A 17,206-nucleotide genomic window follows, 5' to 3' on the forward strand; every position below is an offset into this window, starting at 1 on the left:
ACAAGCCCATCATAGTGATGGTGATGGGATCTCTGATGTCTGCTGCAGGCGGGCTCCTCTTCCTGCTCCGGTCACTGGGGGCGACCGAAGCGCCCCGCTCCGTGGCCTCGGCCTGCGTGTCCATAGGGCTGATGTTTGTGGTGATGGGGCTGGTGTGGATCCCTGTGCTGAAGGAGAAGCAGAGGAGGAAACATTACACTCAGACCATGTAAATGTCTAAGGTGAAAGTTATTTCTGTGAGCTCAGCTGTGATGCAACGGTTTCCCATGAAACGTCCGGTGAAGTCATGAACCTTGTGTTGTTGGTGCTGATAACCACTCGTGTACATTGCACTTTGACCAGTGTCACTGCCGATGGATTGTTTCATGTGTTTCTGACTGTCATTCGCCGTCCAGCTGCCGCCTGCACCACCTGCTGCTGCTTTTCCACATCTGGATTTTTTGGAGGTGATCTCCACTGCCACCATGTCAACATCTGTGCTGGTAGTAGAGCCGGTGGTGGAGAGGAGGTACGAGGGAGTGGGTCGCTGCAAGTGCTCCTTCTGGTTCGCAGTGGCCCACGACGTACTCGGCGTCTTCATCATGTTGGTCGGGGTGTTCGGAGGGCTGGTCATACACGACTTGTTCATCTACGCCGGGGCCATCATCATCTTCCTCAGCCTGATCTGGTGGGTGTTCTGGTACTCGGGCAACATCGACGTCCCCCCCGAGGAGCTGGAGGACGACGTGGGCCTGATCAAGCTGAAGAACAGGGGGCTGAGCCGGGTGGTGAGGCGAGTGTCCAACCGCGTCTCCAGCGGCATCAGGAACTCTTTCAGAAAGAGCGGCAGGTCCAACAGCAACAACAACAGATCTTCAAACACTGGTACAGATGTGTCACTCTCCACTATCTATGACCCCAGCTTTGCCTCCTCGTCCAAAGAACTAGTGAGAGAGACACTGTCAATATGAACTCATCCATGGAAATGACACTGAGAGACACTGAACTTGGATATTTACATTTGCTTCATTTGCTCGTCTGTTTATGCTGTTTGAAGGGAATCTATGTTTGATCTGCAAACATGTGCCGGTAATGATTAGACAACATTAAGATCTTATCTAGATAAGATCCACATGGTCTTATCTGGCTGATAAGAGGTCAACTTTGCACGCTCTATGTGTGTGAGTGTTGCAAATGACACTGAATCAGAGACCACAGCTTTCTAATCTGTCACTCTTTTTGTAATAAGTCATGTTTTGTTGATTCATAGACTTGCAGCAGAGTGCAGCGGGTTTTGCTTATATTTATTTTTATTATAATAGTCAATTAAAACTTCAGAAACCTCCACTGTAAGTCAGCTGTGTCTGACTTCACTGAAAAGCTCCTGAGGGTTTCAAGTTTGTCATTGTGGTAAATAATGTATTATGAATGCACTTGGAAACCATAAGCCATAATGGGCTTTTGCATTACTTGTGGGTGTCACTAGTGCAGGAAGATGTGCATGCAGACATTTCAGAGACATATAAATAAATCTTCCTTTTCTGAAAACTAAGTACAGTAATGGTGACTTTTTTTGAGGCACAGTTTGCACAGTTTTCTTTTTCCTCTGTCACCTACTGGGTCCATCGTGGAGACTGTTGTGCTCTGTTGTTTTCCCTCATGAAAACATCATCACAAACTCTTACGATCTCCTCTCACCTCTTTGCTGATGATTCACAGCTTTATCTCACATTACGATCTGGAGATTACAGGACATTTAGGGCTGGATGGTAAATAATTTCCTTCAGCTAAACAGTACAATACAGAGAAGGACAACACACTGTTTAACTGCGAATGACTATTTTCTATTTTGTTATTTTTGTTATTTATTTAAAGATTATAACTATTCAAGTCTGGTCGCTTTTCTGCTGTTTTGCTAACCCTCCTCCTGGCCATGTGCATTTGATGTCAACGAAGCCGGCGAGAAATCAATCCATGTAGTGGTGGATAAGGTTATATAGCTATCATATACGCATTACGATGTGTGTATCTGTGTAGTCTTGTCTGTCATAAACACAAGATTATGGGTTATAGGGTGCGTTTGTGTTGCCGTGTCGCAGAGATGAGAGTCAGAGGTGCTGATCTTGCAAAGTTGTTTGCACCGTCTGTTGCAGAAGGAGCTGCTTAGGTCTCCCACAGTCTGATGCAGGGGCTGAGAGGGGTTGTCCGAGATCGATGTCAGCTTGGCCAGCGTCCTCCGCTCACCCACATCCTCGATGGAGTCCAGGGAACAGTCCAGGACAGAGCTGACCCGTCTGACCAGCTTGTTGAGTCTCTTCCTGTCCCTCTCTCTGAGCTTCCACTGCTCCAGCAGACCACTGCATCCAGGATGGCAGAGTCATAAAAGAGCCGTAGCAGTGTCCTGCACGCTACGAAGAACCTTAGTCTTCTCAGCTGACCCTTCTGTCCAACACCCTATTTGTACCCCTCCACGATCTCAATGTCCAAACTCTGGATATTTACCGGTGCAGTGTAAGGCGACTTCCTGCAGAAGTTGATCACCACCTCATTTGCCGGGGCTGATGTGCAGATGGTTCAGAGCTCACCAGCCGACAAAAAATGGTGATGACCTCCCTGTACTCCAGATGATTCCCCTGCGATACACACCCCACAATGACTGTATCATCGCAGAACTTCTGGGGGTGACAGCTTTTGTCTGAGGTCTGATGTGCACATGGTGAAGAAAAAAGGACAGAGCACAGACAGTGGTCTTACTAGTTGCAGCTCAGGTGATGCAGTGAGAGACAGAGTAATAAAAAATGGTTAGAGAGACAGACATTGAATTAATTAACAAGTGATATTATGTATACGTATATATTATGAAAATTCAACAGTTTGTGTGAAATATACTATACTATTAAAGATATATCCTACATTAATTTTTCTTCCAGTCAGAAGCTTGTCCTCAGTGAACGGCAGCAGCTCAGGAGTCACAGTAAGAGGGAGAAAACATAGAGATTAATATTAGAGAGGAAAAGTATTTTCAGTTATGATAATAACAATAAAACAGATTCACTATAGTTGCAATAATTTAACACTAATTTCAAACTGAAAACACCTTTTGGGGTTATGAAAAATTATTTCTTAGCATTTGGCATAAAATAAAAAGATGTGGTCTTACATTGAAAAGAGGTGACCCACCACCGGTCAGTAGGTGCTCCTTCGCTGGGGGTCCATCTGTAGATGAAGCCTTCAAAGTTGTTTTTCCAAGCATTGTTTCACTGTAGAAGTATCCTTTTGGTTTTCCTGGGACCTGCACTTGAGGAGCTCAACAACTAACCCAAGAGAGGTTTTGGCTTTAAGGATCAATAAAGTTATTCAACTTCTGAGTCTGATTAACTACATAAAAATATGTCTTATGTTTAGCCTACAGAAAAGTGACACATTTTTCCTTTTTATCCATGTTGATGGTTCAGTCTTCACAGAGTTTAAGTGTTTGTTTTTAAAAACCTCCACACCTCCACTTTTTTGTCTGTGAAAACAATCCTGTTGTAGTTTCACAGCCCTCTCACTAAAGACTACAACTCCCACTCCGCATTTCGCGTCATATGACAGCTGTATGTTTTGTCACGTGACCTTGACACTGCTCAGTCGGCTACTCCGTTTCTCTTTTTCGCAGTGTCACAGGCTCCAAACTGAAAACACTTTGACTTCTCTGCTCTGCCAACCCCACACACACTTCACACAAGAGCTTCCGCACCTCTGCTTTCACATTCCGGGTTTTTGTGTTTGGACGGTTTTTTCCTGCATGTTTTCCTCCATGCAACTCTCACATGTCAGAGAGCGGTAGACTCGCAGCCCCGGCGGCTCCCCGGCAGGCCTTTGCCTTCACCGAGTGACTGTCAGTGTCCACGCCGCCGTAGGGTGGGTCCGGCTCGGCTACAGGGGCAGCATGGGTCCGGTGCAGGGCTCGGTGGAGCTTCTGGTGAATTAAAGCCATAGGAAGGGATGAATCACACCTGCGTTCATCTGTTTAGCTTGGATGTCACTGCCACCGCAGCTCAGCTGTCAGAATGAACGGTGAGTGCTGTTGTTTCATTGTTATTTCTGTCTTTCATTCAATTCTAAAAGCTTAAAAATGTCTCATCATGCCTGCAAGAGGAGACTCAGTCACTTGTGTTCAGACAGTCAGTGGTTTCTGCTGACTTGTTCACAGCTAAGGACACTAGTTCCCCACTGTTAACATCCAGCTGACTGCACAGCTGCAGTTTTCACACCTTGGTGAATCACTGGATCAACTTTACTCCTGCTCCAGGGAAAATCAACATCATTCAAATTGCACTTTCTGAGCTTTTAAAACTGCACGCTCTCCATGCAAATTACATCCAGTGCCTGACATCCTGCCCCGCCACAGAACCACACACTGTTCACTTCACAGCCTCTGTGACAGACAAGCTGCAAAACAGCTGATCGGTTTAGTGTCCAAGTGGCAGGTTAAACGATCAACAGTGTCTTTACTGAGGCTGTAAGTGATCATGAGGTTATAGAAGAGCAGTGGGGACAAGTTATAAAGCGACTGCTGTGGTTTGAGCAACTATAAAACCCAGAGCTGCAGACTATAAACGCCTGAGTAAGAAGTCCCATACTCATAAATAGATAGATATAGATATTCTTATACTACCGTAGAAATAAACAAAAAAGAGGCACACTGTACAACTGATAAAAAAAATAAGGCAGGATATGAAGAAGAACAAACTGCACAAAGTATAAAAAAATATGTCTATTACTGGTAAATTTTCAAATAATGGTATGAAAATGGAAATATAAATGAAAACAGCATCCATGTGTACAAAGCTGTGACAGTAGGCCTACACTTTCACTCCAGGTTCGTGAGATATAATGGCGCAAGTTTCACATTGAGTTGTAATAACTCACATTTAGACCTAAAAACTAAAAAAAATATCACAATAAGAACTGCAGCTTCTGTTCATTATTACACTCCTAATCACTGATTACTGTATAAACAATAAACTAGACAATAATAATATAATAGAGATTGTATTTTTCTGCTGGTCAATAAAGCACTGAGTCATTTCAGCTCTAAATTCAACTGTCATCATCAATCATTGAGAGTTAATGTAAAAGCATTATGAGAAAAAGAGAAAGCCTTGAGCTGTGTTACAGGAATACTCTAACACTATAACAACATGGCTCCTAATGTCATCATTGATGTATTGTAGTAACTGTTTTTGTCACGCTGACTGTGATAGCTCAGGACTTCAGTCAAAGTGAATTTCCTTCCTCCAGTATTGAGAAATCGAGTCAATCTTCTAGTTATGTTCCTAATCTGTCATCCAACTGTATAACGGGGTTGTTTCCTTTGCTTGTTGTCCCTCCTGCAGGCACTCAGCAGAGTGATACCAAGAGACAACACCTCCTGGAGAGGCTGCTGGATGCTGTCAAACAAGTGAGTCACCATTAAAAACTGCACGGGGCCGGTCGCCAAAATGTTGTACAGCAGCTCGATGGGAGAAAAGAAGACGCAAATATGTATTGATTTGACTTTATATTCACATCTGTCTCAATCTTTCTGCTCTTCAGTTCAAACACTTGTTTAGAGATGAACACACAGAGACTTCCATTACGCTGATACTGCGTTTTATGGTCAAGACGTCAGTATCACAAGTCGTATTAAAAACATCAAGCGTCTGTAGTGACGTGACGTTTTTCTCTGGAAAAAGGAAACTGACAATTTTAGTTCCCTCACCTGCTAACCCTAACACCAACGCACTAAAACACCATAAGAAGAAGTAAAACTGGCCACTGTTTATCATGTCTGGCAGATATTAGAAAATAAAGAAGTCATATTCTGTGAAATGTGCTTAACAGTAGAGCAAAGGAAAACAGTCACGGCAGACATGTTTTTATGGTTTTATGTCCTCTGCTGTGTGAAGAGGGAAAGAGAAAGTGGGAAGTTAATACAAAGTATCAGGGCTAGTCTGTGTTTGTATGAGATTTAGAGAGTAAAAACCAAAACTGAATGCACATCGGAGATATTTAATAATCCTAAACCTGCATGATGCAAACCTCTGTCTCATGCTGAGTTCTGTAACATTTCTTCAAGTGATCTCTGCTCAGGTTTTCCCAGAGGCTTGTGAGACGGCTTTCATTTATCTGAGTGTAAACAAATCCACAGCCCTGCAATTGTTGCTAGTGGCATCAAAGCCTGCGTTTATTTAGTCTTAAATTGATTGTCTGCAGTTCATTTTATCTGGTCATAATCAGGACTTTAGCCGCTGGTGCAGTTAACAACCTGCTGGGTTTGTGCTATTGTACAAAATCTTCATCGGTTCAGAGCATCGACAAAGTACAGTGTCCGTCTTTGTGGCCGCTGGAGCGATCAAGGCCGATTGAAATGTAAGCAATGTGCTCGCTGCGCTCTGGAGTGCGGTTTGGAGAAAAGAAGTGTTTCTTGGGAAGCCATTATCATTCCTTTCATATCTTTGCAGTGCCAAATTCGCTTTGGAGGAAGAAAGGAGATTGCTACAGACTCAGACAGCAGGTAAGAGAAGCTGCCTGTTAACCCACAGACCCTTTTGTTGTAGGCTACTGTATGTGTGTATGTGTCTGCTCAGCAAACAGGACGTTGTTTGGTTTACGTGTTTGAATCCAGGTCACTTGATGCTGTAGTGCTCCGCTGTTCCTCCAGCCTCTTCTATGCAGTGACCTGGCAACACACTCAGCTTGATCATCCCTTCCTTCACAACAAAACTATCTCAAAATCAAACTTTTTTTTAATCAATAAATGAATGAATGAATTTATTTCGAACATAAGAAAATAAAATTAAAAACAACAAGTAAAACTTATATAACCCTACCTCTTTCTTACTTATCTATTAATACATCTATAATTCTAATTTAATTTAAAATTAATATTATTACCAACACCCCCAGTGGATATTAGTAATAATTAATAATATATAATTATTAATCATATAAAACAAATCATCCCTTAACACAACTCCTCTTCAACCCAAGATTTCTTTTCTTTCTTTTTTTTTTTTTTTTTAAATATCTGAGATCTACACATTTTATTGCATAGAAGCAATAAGAAAGCTTTTTTAACTTGAAATATGTACGTTTATGTATGAAAAATGAGCTTCCAGCTTTAATTTCATCTGGCCTCATCATCCATCATCATCATCATCAAAATTTCATATCCTCTTCTTTTTACAGCTCATATTCAGGTTGTAACTTCAGCTTCTGAGCATTAATTACCATTCAAGACTGAAGCACTTCCACCTTGTAGCCAGCAAAAGACCGATAATGGATCAGAAAACGGACATTTCCCATGTGAAACTACATAATTTTACAATGATGTGTTATCTATCCATTAATCACGTGTTATCCATCCATCTATCCATCCATTATCCATCTAGTGGAGTTTCAAATTTCATCAAAGTGGTGTACTATGCTCCTTCATACCACTGTACATGTAGTTAAACCACAGTAATCTTGTCTTTGTTTTTGTCTTTGTGCAGAGTGATCTGTCTGTGCGCCCAGTTCGAAGCGGTGCTGCAGCACGGCCTGAGGAAAAGCAGAGGTCTGGCCCTCACCGCCGCCGCTCTCAAGCAGGCCGCAGGCTTCAGCAGCAAGACTGAAGCAGGTAAGATCCCTCCCACAGGCTGAGGAGACACGGTCTGAACCTGGAAATCAGGGCAGAGACGTGACATTAGCCTCCAGTGTTTACCTTGGAAAAGAGAGATCAGAGGAAGTGGCTGCCGGGCCTGTGTTTTCTGAAAGTCATGAAGGCGTTGGAGGATGTAGATGTGTCAGTGGGAAACACACACACACACACCTGGCTGATGGTCAGAATACAGATAAGAGTAACAGTCCATAGTGGTGAGTGTTTTTTTCCCTGTCTCAGTGGGCAGGACGCATGCTGTGACTTTGCTCTGCTCAAAAATACACAAGCTGAATTATCTCAGTTAGTTTGTCATTATAAATACATGTTGTGTATCCAAGCACTGTTTAAACCCACAGAGGTTTATTTTGAATTCCAGTCAGGATCTCAAACAGCCTATGGCGCTTTCAACTACTGGGACATGAAGTGACGGTTGGCACAAAATACAAAACACATCTGGTATAATAAGTTGATGTGATAGGGGAACGCTAAAACAACTTGGGTTGTGTCATATATAACTAATATGTATTTGGAACATGAAGACAGCATATACAACACACAGTGTTATATCTGGAGGTTCTCCTCCTCTGATCCTTAATGTTCTCAGACAAAAAGCATTTTCAAACCCTGTTATTTGCTCATTTTGTTCAAACAGAATCGTTCCAGACAGTCCTAATCCGACTAAGAAGCCTCATGTTGTTTGTATTTGTCGCTGCCGAGAGTTGCAGCTTTGTGGTTGTGGCTCCCAACCAGTTTTTTGGTCATCAACATAGCCCATTATTTTAACAAACATGTAAATCAAACTGGATGTTATTTAAAATGCTAAAATGTGTATTTAACAACACAGCAGCATGACCTTGATGCTTTAATTCTATAGTCATTACTTAAACTCATTACTTTTTATAGTTTATACATTTTTTTCCACCATTTATTCTTTAACCAGTATTTTTATGTATTTTAATTCAACTGGCTGAAAAGTCCTCTCTCTTACTTTTAGCTAGCCTACATATTACAGATGTTTATGCATTGCATTATGTTTGGCCAACTGTTCTGTTTATCTATTACCTTTAGCTAATTATAATTTTATGTACTTATGTATTTTTTTTTTTTTTTTAACCTTTTTCTGCCATTAATTTAATGAAATTTAATGAAAATACATCCGATACAGGATATAAATCCTCTACATCAGACTCAAAATAATGACAACAATACAGAAAATAAACACAAATATACCATTAGAAACTTCAATAACCTGTAGGTTACATAATATCAAAAAAAGTGTGGATTTAAAAACAAAAACAAATTATAATTTATCTCATCATAGCTGAGCTGCTTCTCACCACCAAACACACCCACACTGACAAATACAGATGTGCGCTGACTGGGGATCAGTGCTGTATACGTTACGTCAGGGAAGCGAACGGAGCGGAAAGTTTTATTTGCAGCCGTTACAAATCACTGAAAGCATTCAGCTGCTTGAGAGACATTAGTTTCACATTTTACTAAATTGTTTCTACTCTGTCATATTGAAGAACCTTGTGGTTATTAATCCCACGTTGAGAGAGGGGGCTGGGGGTGGGGGGTGGTGCATGACTTGCGTAATGGCTACCACCCCATATCCATTAGCATATCTGACATTTCCTGTATTTCACAGTCAATTACAAGAAAGGATTGTGGCTGAACTCATGGATTTCAAGCTCATTAATGAAGCCAAGACCTCAAAGCCAGAAATAGCTCACATCATTTTGAGGTTATATGCTGATTGCGAGAAAGCCTCTCCTTCCTACTGGTTACTGTACCGCTGCATAGAAAACTTGACAGGAAACAAACAGACACACATGATGTGAGTTCTGAGGTCAGTGAGACTACGGGGAGAGGTGGAAGAGGAAGTCAGGTGGGAGTGGTTGATATTTGTTAATGAGAGAGTGAAGATGTGCTGACTCTTGAGACTCCAGAGGTGTTTTGCATCACTGATCCTTTAAACCTGTTGTGTAACGCAATGATAGTTGTTTTGCAGCTGAGATAGAATAGAACTAATTCTTTCCACCTTTGCCTCTTTTTCTCTGCACCTTGCTCCTTTAACTCTTCATCATCCCTCTTTCCCTATTCCATTCCTTCCCTCCTTTTCCATATCTTAATTTTGTCCTCGCTCTCTTGTCACTCCTCTTCACCTTCTGCTCCGTCTCTTTCCAGAGTTGACTTTCTGGTTCTATGTGAAGGAGCATCTGAACCGCCACGAGCTCCAGCGCTTCTACTCGCTCCGGCAGATTTCCTCAGAGCTGGGCCGGGGTCGTGCATGGCTGCGCTGCGCCCTCAATGAGCACTCGCTGGAGCGCTACCTGCACACGCTGCTGGCTGACCGCCCACGTCTAGGGTCAGTACCGAGTGTGTGTGTGTATTTTCACATTAAAAGAAAATGCATTCAACGTTTTGCATCTGTTCTCCAACTGGAGAGCGTTACCTCAACTGTTGCCTCTTTTTTCTCAGAACTTACTATGAAGACTGGGCTTTTATTCTGGATGAGGAGAGAGCGAGTATGCTCCCCACCATGGCTGCAGGTGAGTGTGTGCTGTAAGACTGGGTTATTGTAGGTAAATGGGGGCACGCTGGTGGATCATTTGGTAGAACATGCACTGCACCATGTAGGTTTAGTTGTAGCTCTCAAAAAAATTCACCACGCTATGAGATAATAACGGAACGCTACGAGACAGAGTTGTTTTCGAGGTTAATTCATGCAAAACTGCTGATGCGTGTTGCCTTCAGGGAGAGTTTCTCAGCAAGCAGTCTCTGTATTTATGTGAATGTGCAGGTCACAACTTGTCCACAAGAGTGTTCTGGAGTTGTTGGATTGTGTATTTGATGAGTTTGATGAGGGAAACCAAGAAATCCCATGAGCCTCCGTAGCGTAGCTCTGAGCAGCTCGCGGCTCTGCTCCGCTGTTCTAAAAATAGCTTGCACCGACAATTAAAGGTAACCAACCTACTGCTATGACTATAGGGATTATGGCAATGGGCCAATTTGCCAAAATGTTGAACTATCCTTTTTAAGCCATGTAAGTAAGTAAAACTTTATTTTTATAGCACTCATCATAATACGCGTACTCGGGTGGGAGCGCATTCCACAACCTAGGGGCCACTGCCCCAAAAGACCGGTCCCCCTTTGTTTTTAGCCGGGTCCGGGGGACTGACAGGAGACCCTGGTCAGATGATCTCAGGGACCGGCTGGGGGTGTGGTGGTAAATGAGGTTGCAGATTTAACTGGGGGCGTGACCGTGGAGGGCTTTATAAGTGTGTAGCAGCACCTTGAACTGAATTCTGAAAAGGACCAGTGCAGAGTGGCAAGTATGGGTGTGATGTGGCAGGATTTTTTTGACCTTGTGAGTAGTCTGGCAGCTGCATTTTGGACAAGTTGAAGGCGGTCGATGGATGACTGATTAAGGCATGTGAAGACTGAGTTACAATGCTAATGCTACAGGTAATGGAATGTCTACATTAGTGTAATGAACCTGGAGTGAAACCATAAAACTCTAACCCACAACCTTATTGCTGAAACAGTGTTCGTACAATTGTACAGTGACAATAAAGACATCTTGAATCTTGAATCTTGTTGTACCACTGTGCCAACATTAACATTGATATTAATATGCTAATAATTATTAATTATTTATGTAATATAATTAAATTGTATGCATTGCTAGCATGGCAGGATTTTAATGTTTAGCTTGATAGAATAACAAAATATATGCCTAATTCACATGTAACTTACATTACAATATCATCATCTTGCATCATAATGGTGATAGTTGAAGCAGTTCAGTTCCAGTTAGCACGATAAGATGGTGTTACTTGTGTGTTAACATGTTAGTATGTTAGCATGTCAGTATGGTAACAGTAGCAGTAGTTGGTAAAATGCAGCTGAAACTGAGTCAAGCCTGTTGGAATAAAGTATAAAGAGTCTGACAGTCTGATCCTCGACAGACCACCATGCACAGGGAAACCCCGTCTTTTGAGGATCTAAAACCAAAACGAGAAACTTGTGACTACATTTTTTTTTAATCCACCCAAACAGTTCTACTGTTCTTCTAGTCTGAATGAAATTTAAAGCTGCTTTTCTCCGATGGAGCTGCTGTAAAGGCAGTGACTTAACTGACTTTGCACTTTTCTAGTGAAGCATGGCTGGGTTTACTGAAAACTTGAACGCCTTATGAATCTTAATGTCTCTTGCTTCGTAACTATTGATGAGCACAACTTGGATGAGCACAAACTCAAAAATATTAAGAATATTCACCATTGATCTTGTGCCAGAGCCTTTCCTCTGTTTTCACACACGGTCAGATCGCCTGGGTTCATCTTAGTTTTCCCTCTTTCATTGTGTGAGCCCAGAACTGCTCACCAAGCACTTTGCTGAAGTTCCTGATCTGTGATGAATTATACTTTGCCTCCCTCTCTTTCTCTCTCTCTCTCTCTCTCTCTGTGCTGCACTCAGGCCTGAACTCCATCCTGTTTGCCATCAACATCGACAACACTGACCTGAACGGAGGGGTGACGCGGGGTGGAGCTCCGTCCGTCTCAGACCTCCTCAAGGAGTCGACCCAGGGCATCGGCAGCCTGTGGAAGGAGTCGGCTCAGGGCGTCAGCAGCCTGCTGCGGGAGATCAGCACCGCCACGGCCGTGGTGCCCGGCTTCACCCCCCGAGTGGACGGAGCCTCAGACCCACTACCTGTCGTCCCACGCAGCACCTCTGCTGGTAGGAAACAGACGCATTTAATATGACTTCATGTTCTGCAACAGAATAATCAACAATACAGCACTATGACAGAGAAAAAGGAAATTACTGTTGTTTGTATTTGTGCCGTTTCAACTTTTGTCCAAATGCTGTTCTTCTGCAGATTATGAAGCTTTCTTTCTTTCACAGATTATATAATCTAGGTCTTTTGGCCAATTCATGCACCAACAGCAAAAATCTAACATTTGATTGAAATAAACTTTGTAGACATAGACACGGTATATCAGCAATTTCTTCGCAAAGCCAGCATTGTATTTTGCCAAGTTGGTAAAGGAGTCAGCTGTGAAATGAGCTGAACAGACGAGCAGATTCGGACTAAAATCCTGCGCAACCCAACTAAAAATAAACAAAAGCCACCGTTCTCTAAAGGCTTTGTCTTTGGGCAAACTGTGCAACGACACGTAACCCTCCTTGCATCCATCTACCGCACAACAACGCTGACATCTTGTCGGCTCACCTACTCCTACTACGCAGAATGAAAGGTACAGTGGAGGCGGGCCAGCTGGTGGAGGTGGGCGGAGTTGCCTTGTGTGTGACATCACATAAAGGAGGAAGTGCTATCCGCTCATCTTAAAGAGGAACTAAGCAGGATTTCTCCTGTGGCTATGCTACATTTACCTTAATTAAAAAGCTCCGGAGTAGTTGTGATAGTTAACTACATGACATGTGACTTGTTACAAGTGAGAACGGAGGCTCTCTGCCTTCCACCTGGCGTCTCATGGCTGAAAACCAACCTTGCAACATGTAGTTACTCGGTCGCCGCCCCGGTGTCCCAGCTCTCGTTTCTTCCGCACCGTGACACAAACATGGTCCGTAACCTGTAATCTTTTGTTTATGACGGTTAAGACTACATAAACACACACGTCGTAACATTATCCACCCTCCATTTATTGATTTTTCGCCTGCTTCATTGTAAACAAATGCACATGGCTGAGAGGAGTGCAACCAAAACAACGGAAAAGCGACCAGACTTGCATAGTTCCCCTTTAAAGGGAGAGTTTCTACAAACGGGCGGTGTGCATTTCTCCGTTTATGACCAGTTTGATGCATGGGACAGTATATAGGCTACGTGACCCCAAGACCTTCCCAAGCATGAAAAAAAAAATCATGCCATGGCGCCTTTAATTTGGGATTATTTTACTATGTTGTAAGGTGTAACTGTTGATTTGTCCATTTAACAAAGTGAATTATTCACCATTCAGTCGCAGCAGGGTTTTAACTGTTTTAGGCTTGGTGGTGACAGGTTTATTGTTGTGGTTCATTGTGTGTTCATCCTGAATCATCAGTAGTTTGATCTGAAACTTAATTTGTAGTTTCTGTTATTTTACTACACAGATCAGTCACAACATTAACACCAATCACCTGTTATAATATGATGGCTGATGGGTGGATGTCCTGATCCTCTGATTCTCAAATGAAACTGATCGGACAGACACACGCTTTATTTCATTCAAACAGAATATTGTTCTTTACTCTTTGAAAATGTGTTTGTGACACAAATTTATCCCAGAATCAACACAAACAGCACAACAACAGATGGATCAGTTTAAGCATGCTTAATGAATGCACTGGTATAACAAGTGCATTCGAGTGGATGCGACACAATGCATCTGCAGCACTGATCAAAATCCCCCATGAAGTGAATACACTCCCAGATTTCAGCCTCCTTATTTGACCTGGTTTAGCTCTCTGCCCCGGTCCGTCCCATCAGGGAAAACATCACACCGTTTTCTGGCCAGTTTTCTCAGTGAAATGAACAAGCTTTTAAATTCTAACTGTGCGCCGCTAAAACTTTCTACTGAAATGAATGCAAATTAAATTCGTGGGGCACCACCTCGTCTTGGTGCCCCCAGCTCCTTAAAGTGGGAAGAGCCATTCAGATTATTCAATGGTCGACTTGCTGATGCACAGCCAGGCTTTTTGGCTCCGAAAAGGAAAAGAGATGAACCACAGAAAAGCACTTTTAGAGGTATAATTGAAATAAACTTTAGATGCTGATGTCACCGTTACTAAACTTTATATGAACATTTAGAGGGAGCCAGTCTGGAGAGGGCGAAAAGTACTGAATTAATTTAAGTTTCACTTAATTTTGGGGCGAGATTGAGCTTTTTGTTCACTCTTTATTTCATCTTTCTCCAACCCAGACTCGGGGCTGAGGAAAGAGCGCCGCAGGAAAAAGAAGATCACCAACATCATTTCCTTTGATGATGATCTGGATGGAGGGGCGGAGGATGAGGAGGAGGGGGAGGAGGACTCCCAGAAGATGGGCGTGATGAGGAAGAGTCACACAGCTCCTGCTCAGAGCAGCGTGGAGGAAGGGATAGACCCCCTGGAGCCGGCCTTCTCCCAGTCGCCGGCCCAGAACGGTCTGGCTGAGCCGGGCATCGTCAGCTGGGTGGGGTCGCCCCACGCATCGCGTACGCCTCCCATGACTACACCTCCTTTGCCCGACAGTAAGAGCATAGACAACGAGGAGGAGGAGGAAGAGGAGGAGATGTACAAACCCAGAGCACAAACCCAGGAGGAGGAGAGGATCAGCTCAGAGCAGTGAGTCAGAGGACCGCAGCTGAATATGTGCAGAAATGAATATGAGCTCAAGGTCGCCCAGTAAACACTGGAGAAATTCAAAAGGAGATGATGGAAAAAAAAATTTAATTAGAGGCTCCTGCTGCTGTGTAACAGAACATAAAAACCTTTTTATCAGAAAACAAAGGCATTCAGAGCCTGAATCAACGCCATAGCTGCACTAAAAAGTAGGAAGCACTTCAGCTGGCCAAATGAAAAAATAATACTAATGAACAATAATTATAATAATGATAATAATGACAATAACTCTAATTTATATAGCTCCTTTCAAAAGGAGTTTACCGTATGTTTAATTTATGACAATCAAGATAATCTTGACGACCATAATTGCCAAGGCACAATGCAAGTTGCACTATTTCAATCAAATCATGATTTCTTACTTTCTTCATGTCATTTATGTATTTATTTTTTATTTGCCCTGAAAGAAAGAAAGAAAGAAAAAAAGTGACATACAACTCCTTAACAGAGGTATGAGCAAACAACAACAAAAAATAAATAAATACTTAAAAAACAAAAGACCTGTATGCTGTTTCGTATGGTACAACAGAAATAGACTTCAGGTCATTTATTTATAACATAAAACACAAATAAGTAAAAGATGCTCCACATTGCTAAGTTTTTAAGTTTTCTTCAGTATCGAAATAACCCAGTGTCAGTCATTTTTACATGCATCAACATGTCCCTGCTAACAGATAATTCAATAAATCAATATCCAATATCCTTTATTTAACCAGGTAAAAACTCATTGAGATTTAAAACCTCTTTTCCAAGACGGCAGCACACAAGCAGATCAGTTGCACAACACACAAGACACAAATAAAATACAATCACACATTTCAGGAAAACATGATTAAACAATGCAATCACACAGTCCGATTGAGCTCAATTCTCTGTCTATTATAATCGACTTGAATTCCCCCAGAGTTAAAAGATGTGTCAGTTTCAAGTCCTTCTGCACATCGTTCGGGGCAGAAAATTTAAAAGCCCTTTTGCCCACTTCCGTTCTCACTTTTGGGACCTGCATCTGTATAACGTCCAGAGAACGCAGGCCATATCGGCTGTGGTTTCTACACATGTGTAAACACAAATATGTAGGCAAAAGTCCAAGAATAGATTTATAAATGCCTTTAATGATTTTAGCAAAATGTAAACACATTTAAAAGTTTTAGTCCACAGCCAGACTCACTGATTGTAGTCCAGCATTCAACTTCCTGTGTCAGACTTTTGACCCACCTACACAACAGACTGTGGGCTGTGTTGTGTTGTGCAGCTGAGGCAGAGTGGAGCAGAAACACAGTGATTTAACAGACCTGCTGAACAAACTGACTGTGATTGAACGTCTCCTGTTGCAGGGTGGTGGTGGGGAGTCTGTCCAGCGTGTCCACCTGGAGCCCTCTACAGGTCATGACCAACCACAGCAGCTCAGACATCCTCATCCCCCTCAACCCCGCAGACCCTCAGCCAGGTACCACACACACACACACACACACACACACATACACACACACGTCATCCGCATTCCTGCACCTATACAAGGAAGACAGAAGCAAATCAAAAAAACGCTTCCTCATATCAAACTAGTTTTTAAATCTCTTCACTGCGCTCACTCACGCTGCATCACTGCTCTCCCATTTCCTACTGCTGTACTGTCACTGTTCACAGTTGACTCTGTTTGACTGCCGGCAGCAGCTGCTGTGTGTGTGTGGAGATCAGTTATCTATCAGATGAAATGTAGGGACTTTCTCTGTCTACTGCTCCGTCTACCTTCACTTTCACTTCCATTTTGTTTCAGTGAGCTCTGTGGAGGACACGGCCGCGTTTCCTGCCCAGTGTGAGTCAACAGAGCTGGTGGGAAACTGTGGGAGCAGCAGATCAGAGCTGACGTTCAAGTAAGCTTCACATGGGGAGCGATGCGTTGTCATGGGAGTTATTTGCAGGGCAGGGGAATAAATGTTTGTCAGGTACAGTCACAAATATGATGACACAGAGATTCAAAAATACCCGATTCCTCTTTCCACGTGTTGCAGTATGGAGTCCAGTCCACCGGCTCAGCCCACTCCGCTCTCCAGTGTCCTGCCGACATCTGGTCTGCCAGAGTCCATGACAGTCGGTGAGTGTTTCTCCTTTTCCTGTCTCTCTCTCTCTCTCTCTCCATCTCCATTATATAGCTTCCTTTGCTCTTCTTGTTTGGGT

At 42.8% G+C, this 17,206-nt stretch overlaps 2 protein-coding genes across 2 annotated transcripts in view; both read left to right on the forward strand.

Annotated features, from left to right (window-relative positions):
- Positions 1 to 231: 231 nt before the first annotated feature.
- On the forward strand, positions 232 to 1,732 carry LOC311002311 (transmembrane protein 238-like). The gene has a single exon (XM_083993640.1). It carries the CDS (start codon positions 465 to 467, stop codon positions 948 to 950), a length of 486 nt encoding a protein of 161 aa, XP_083849766.1. The 5' UTR covers positions 232 to 464; the 3' UTR covers positions 951 to 1,732.
- Positions 1,733 to 3,632: 1,900 nt separating this feature from the next.
- Positions 3,633 to 17,206, forward strand: part of snx29 (sorting nexin 29) — a 169,009-nt gene continuing 155,435 nt past the window's right edge. The window contains exons 1-11 of the mRNA XM_083993820.1: positions 3,633 to 4,038; positions 5,361 to 5,425; positions 6,468 to 6,520; positions 7,500 to 7,624; positions 9,836 to 10,016; positions 10,130 to 10,200; positions 12,128 to 12,388; positions 14,572 to 14,974; positions 16,366 to 16,478; positions 16,806 to 16,902; positions 17,041 to 17,123. Of these exons, the coding sequence (XP_083849946.1) occupies positions 4,032 to 4,038; positions 5,361 to 5,425; positions 6,468 to 6,520; positions 7,500 to 7,624; positions 9,836 to 10,016; positions 10,130 to 10,200; positions 12,128 to 12,388; positions 14,572 to 14,974; positions 16,366 to 16,478; positions 16,806 to 16,902; positions 17,041 to 17,123 (1,459 nt within the window). The 5' untranslated portion in view covers positions 3,633 to 4,031. The remainder of the gene's footprint in view (positions 4,039 to 5,360; positions 5,426 to 6,467; positions 6,521 to 7,499; positions 7,625 to 9,835; positions 10,017 to 10,129; positions 10,201 to 12,127; positions 12,389 to 14,571; positions 14,975 to 16,365; positions 16,479 to 16,805; positions 16,903 to 17,040; positions 17,124 to 17,206) is intronic.

The sequence above is a fragment of the Trachurus trachurus genome (assembly GCF_905171665.1).
Source record: "Trachurus trachurus genome assembly, chromosome: 19".
NCBI classification, from domain to species: Eukaryota; Metazoa; Chordata; class Actinopteri; order Carangiformes; family Carangidae; genus Trachurus; species Trachurus trachurus.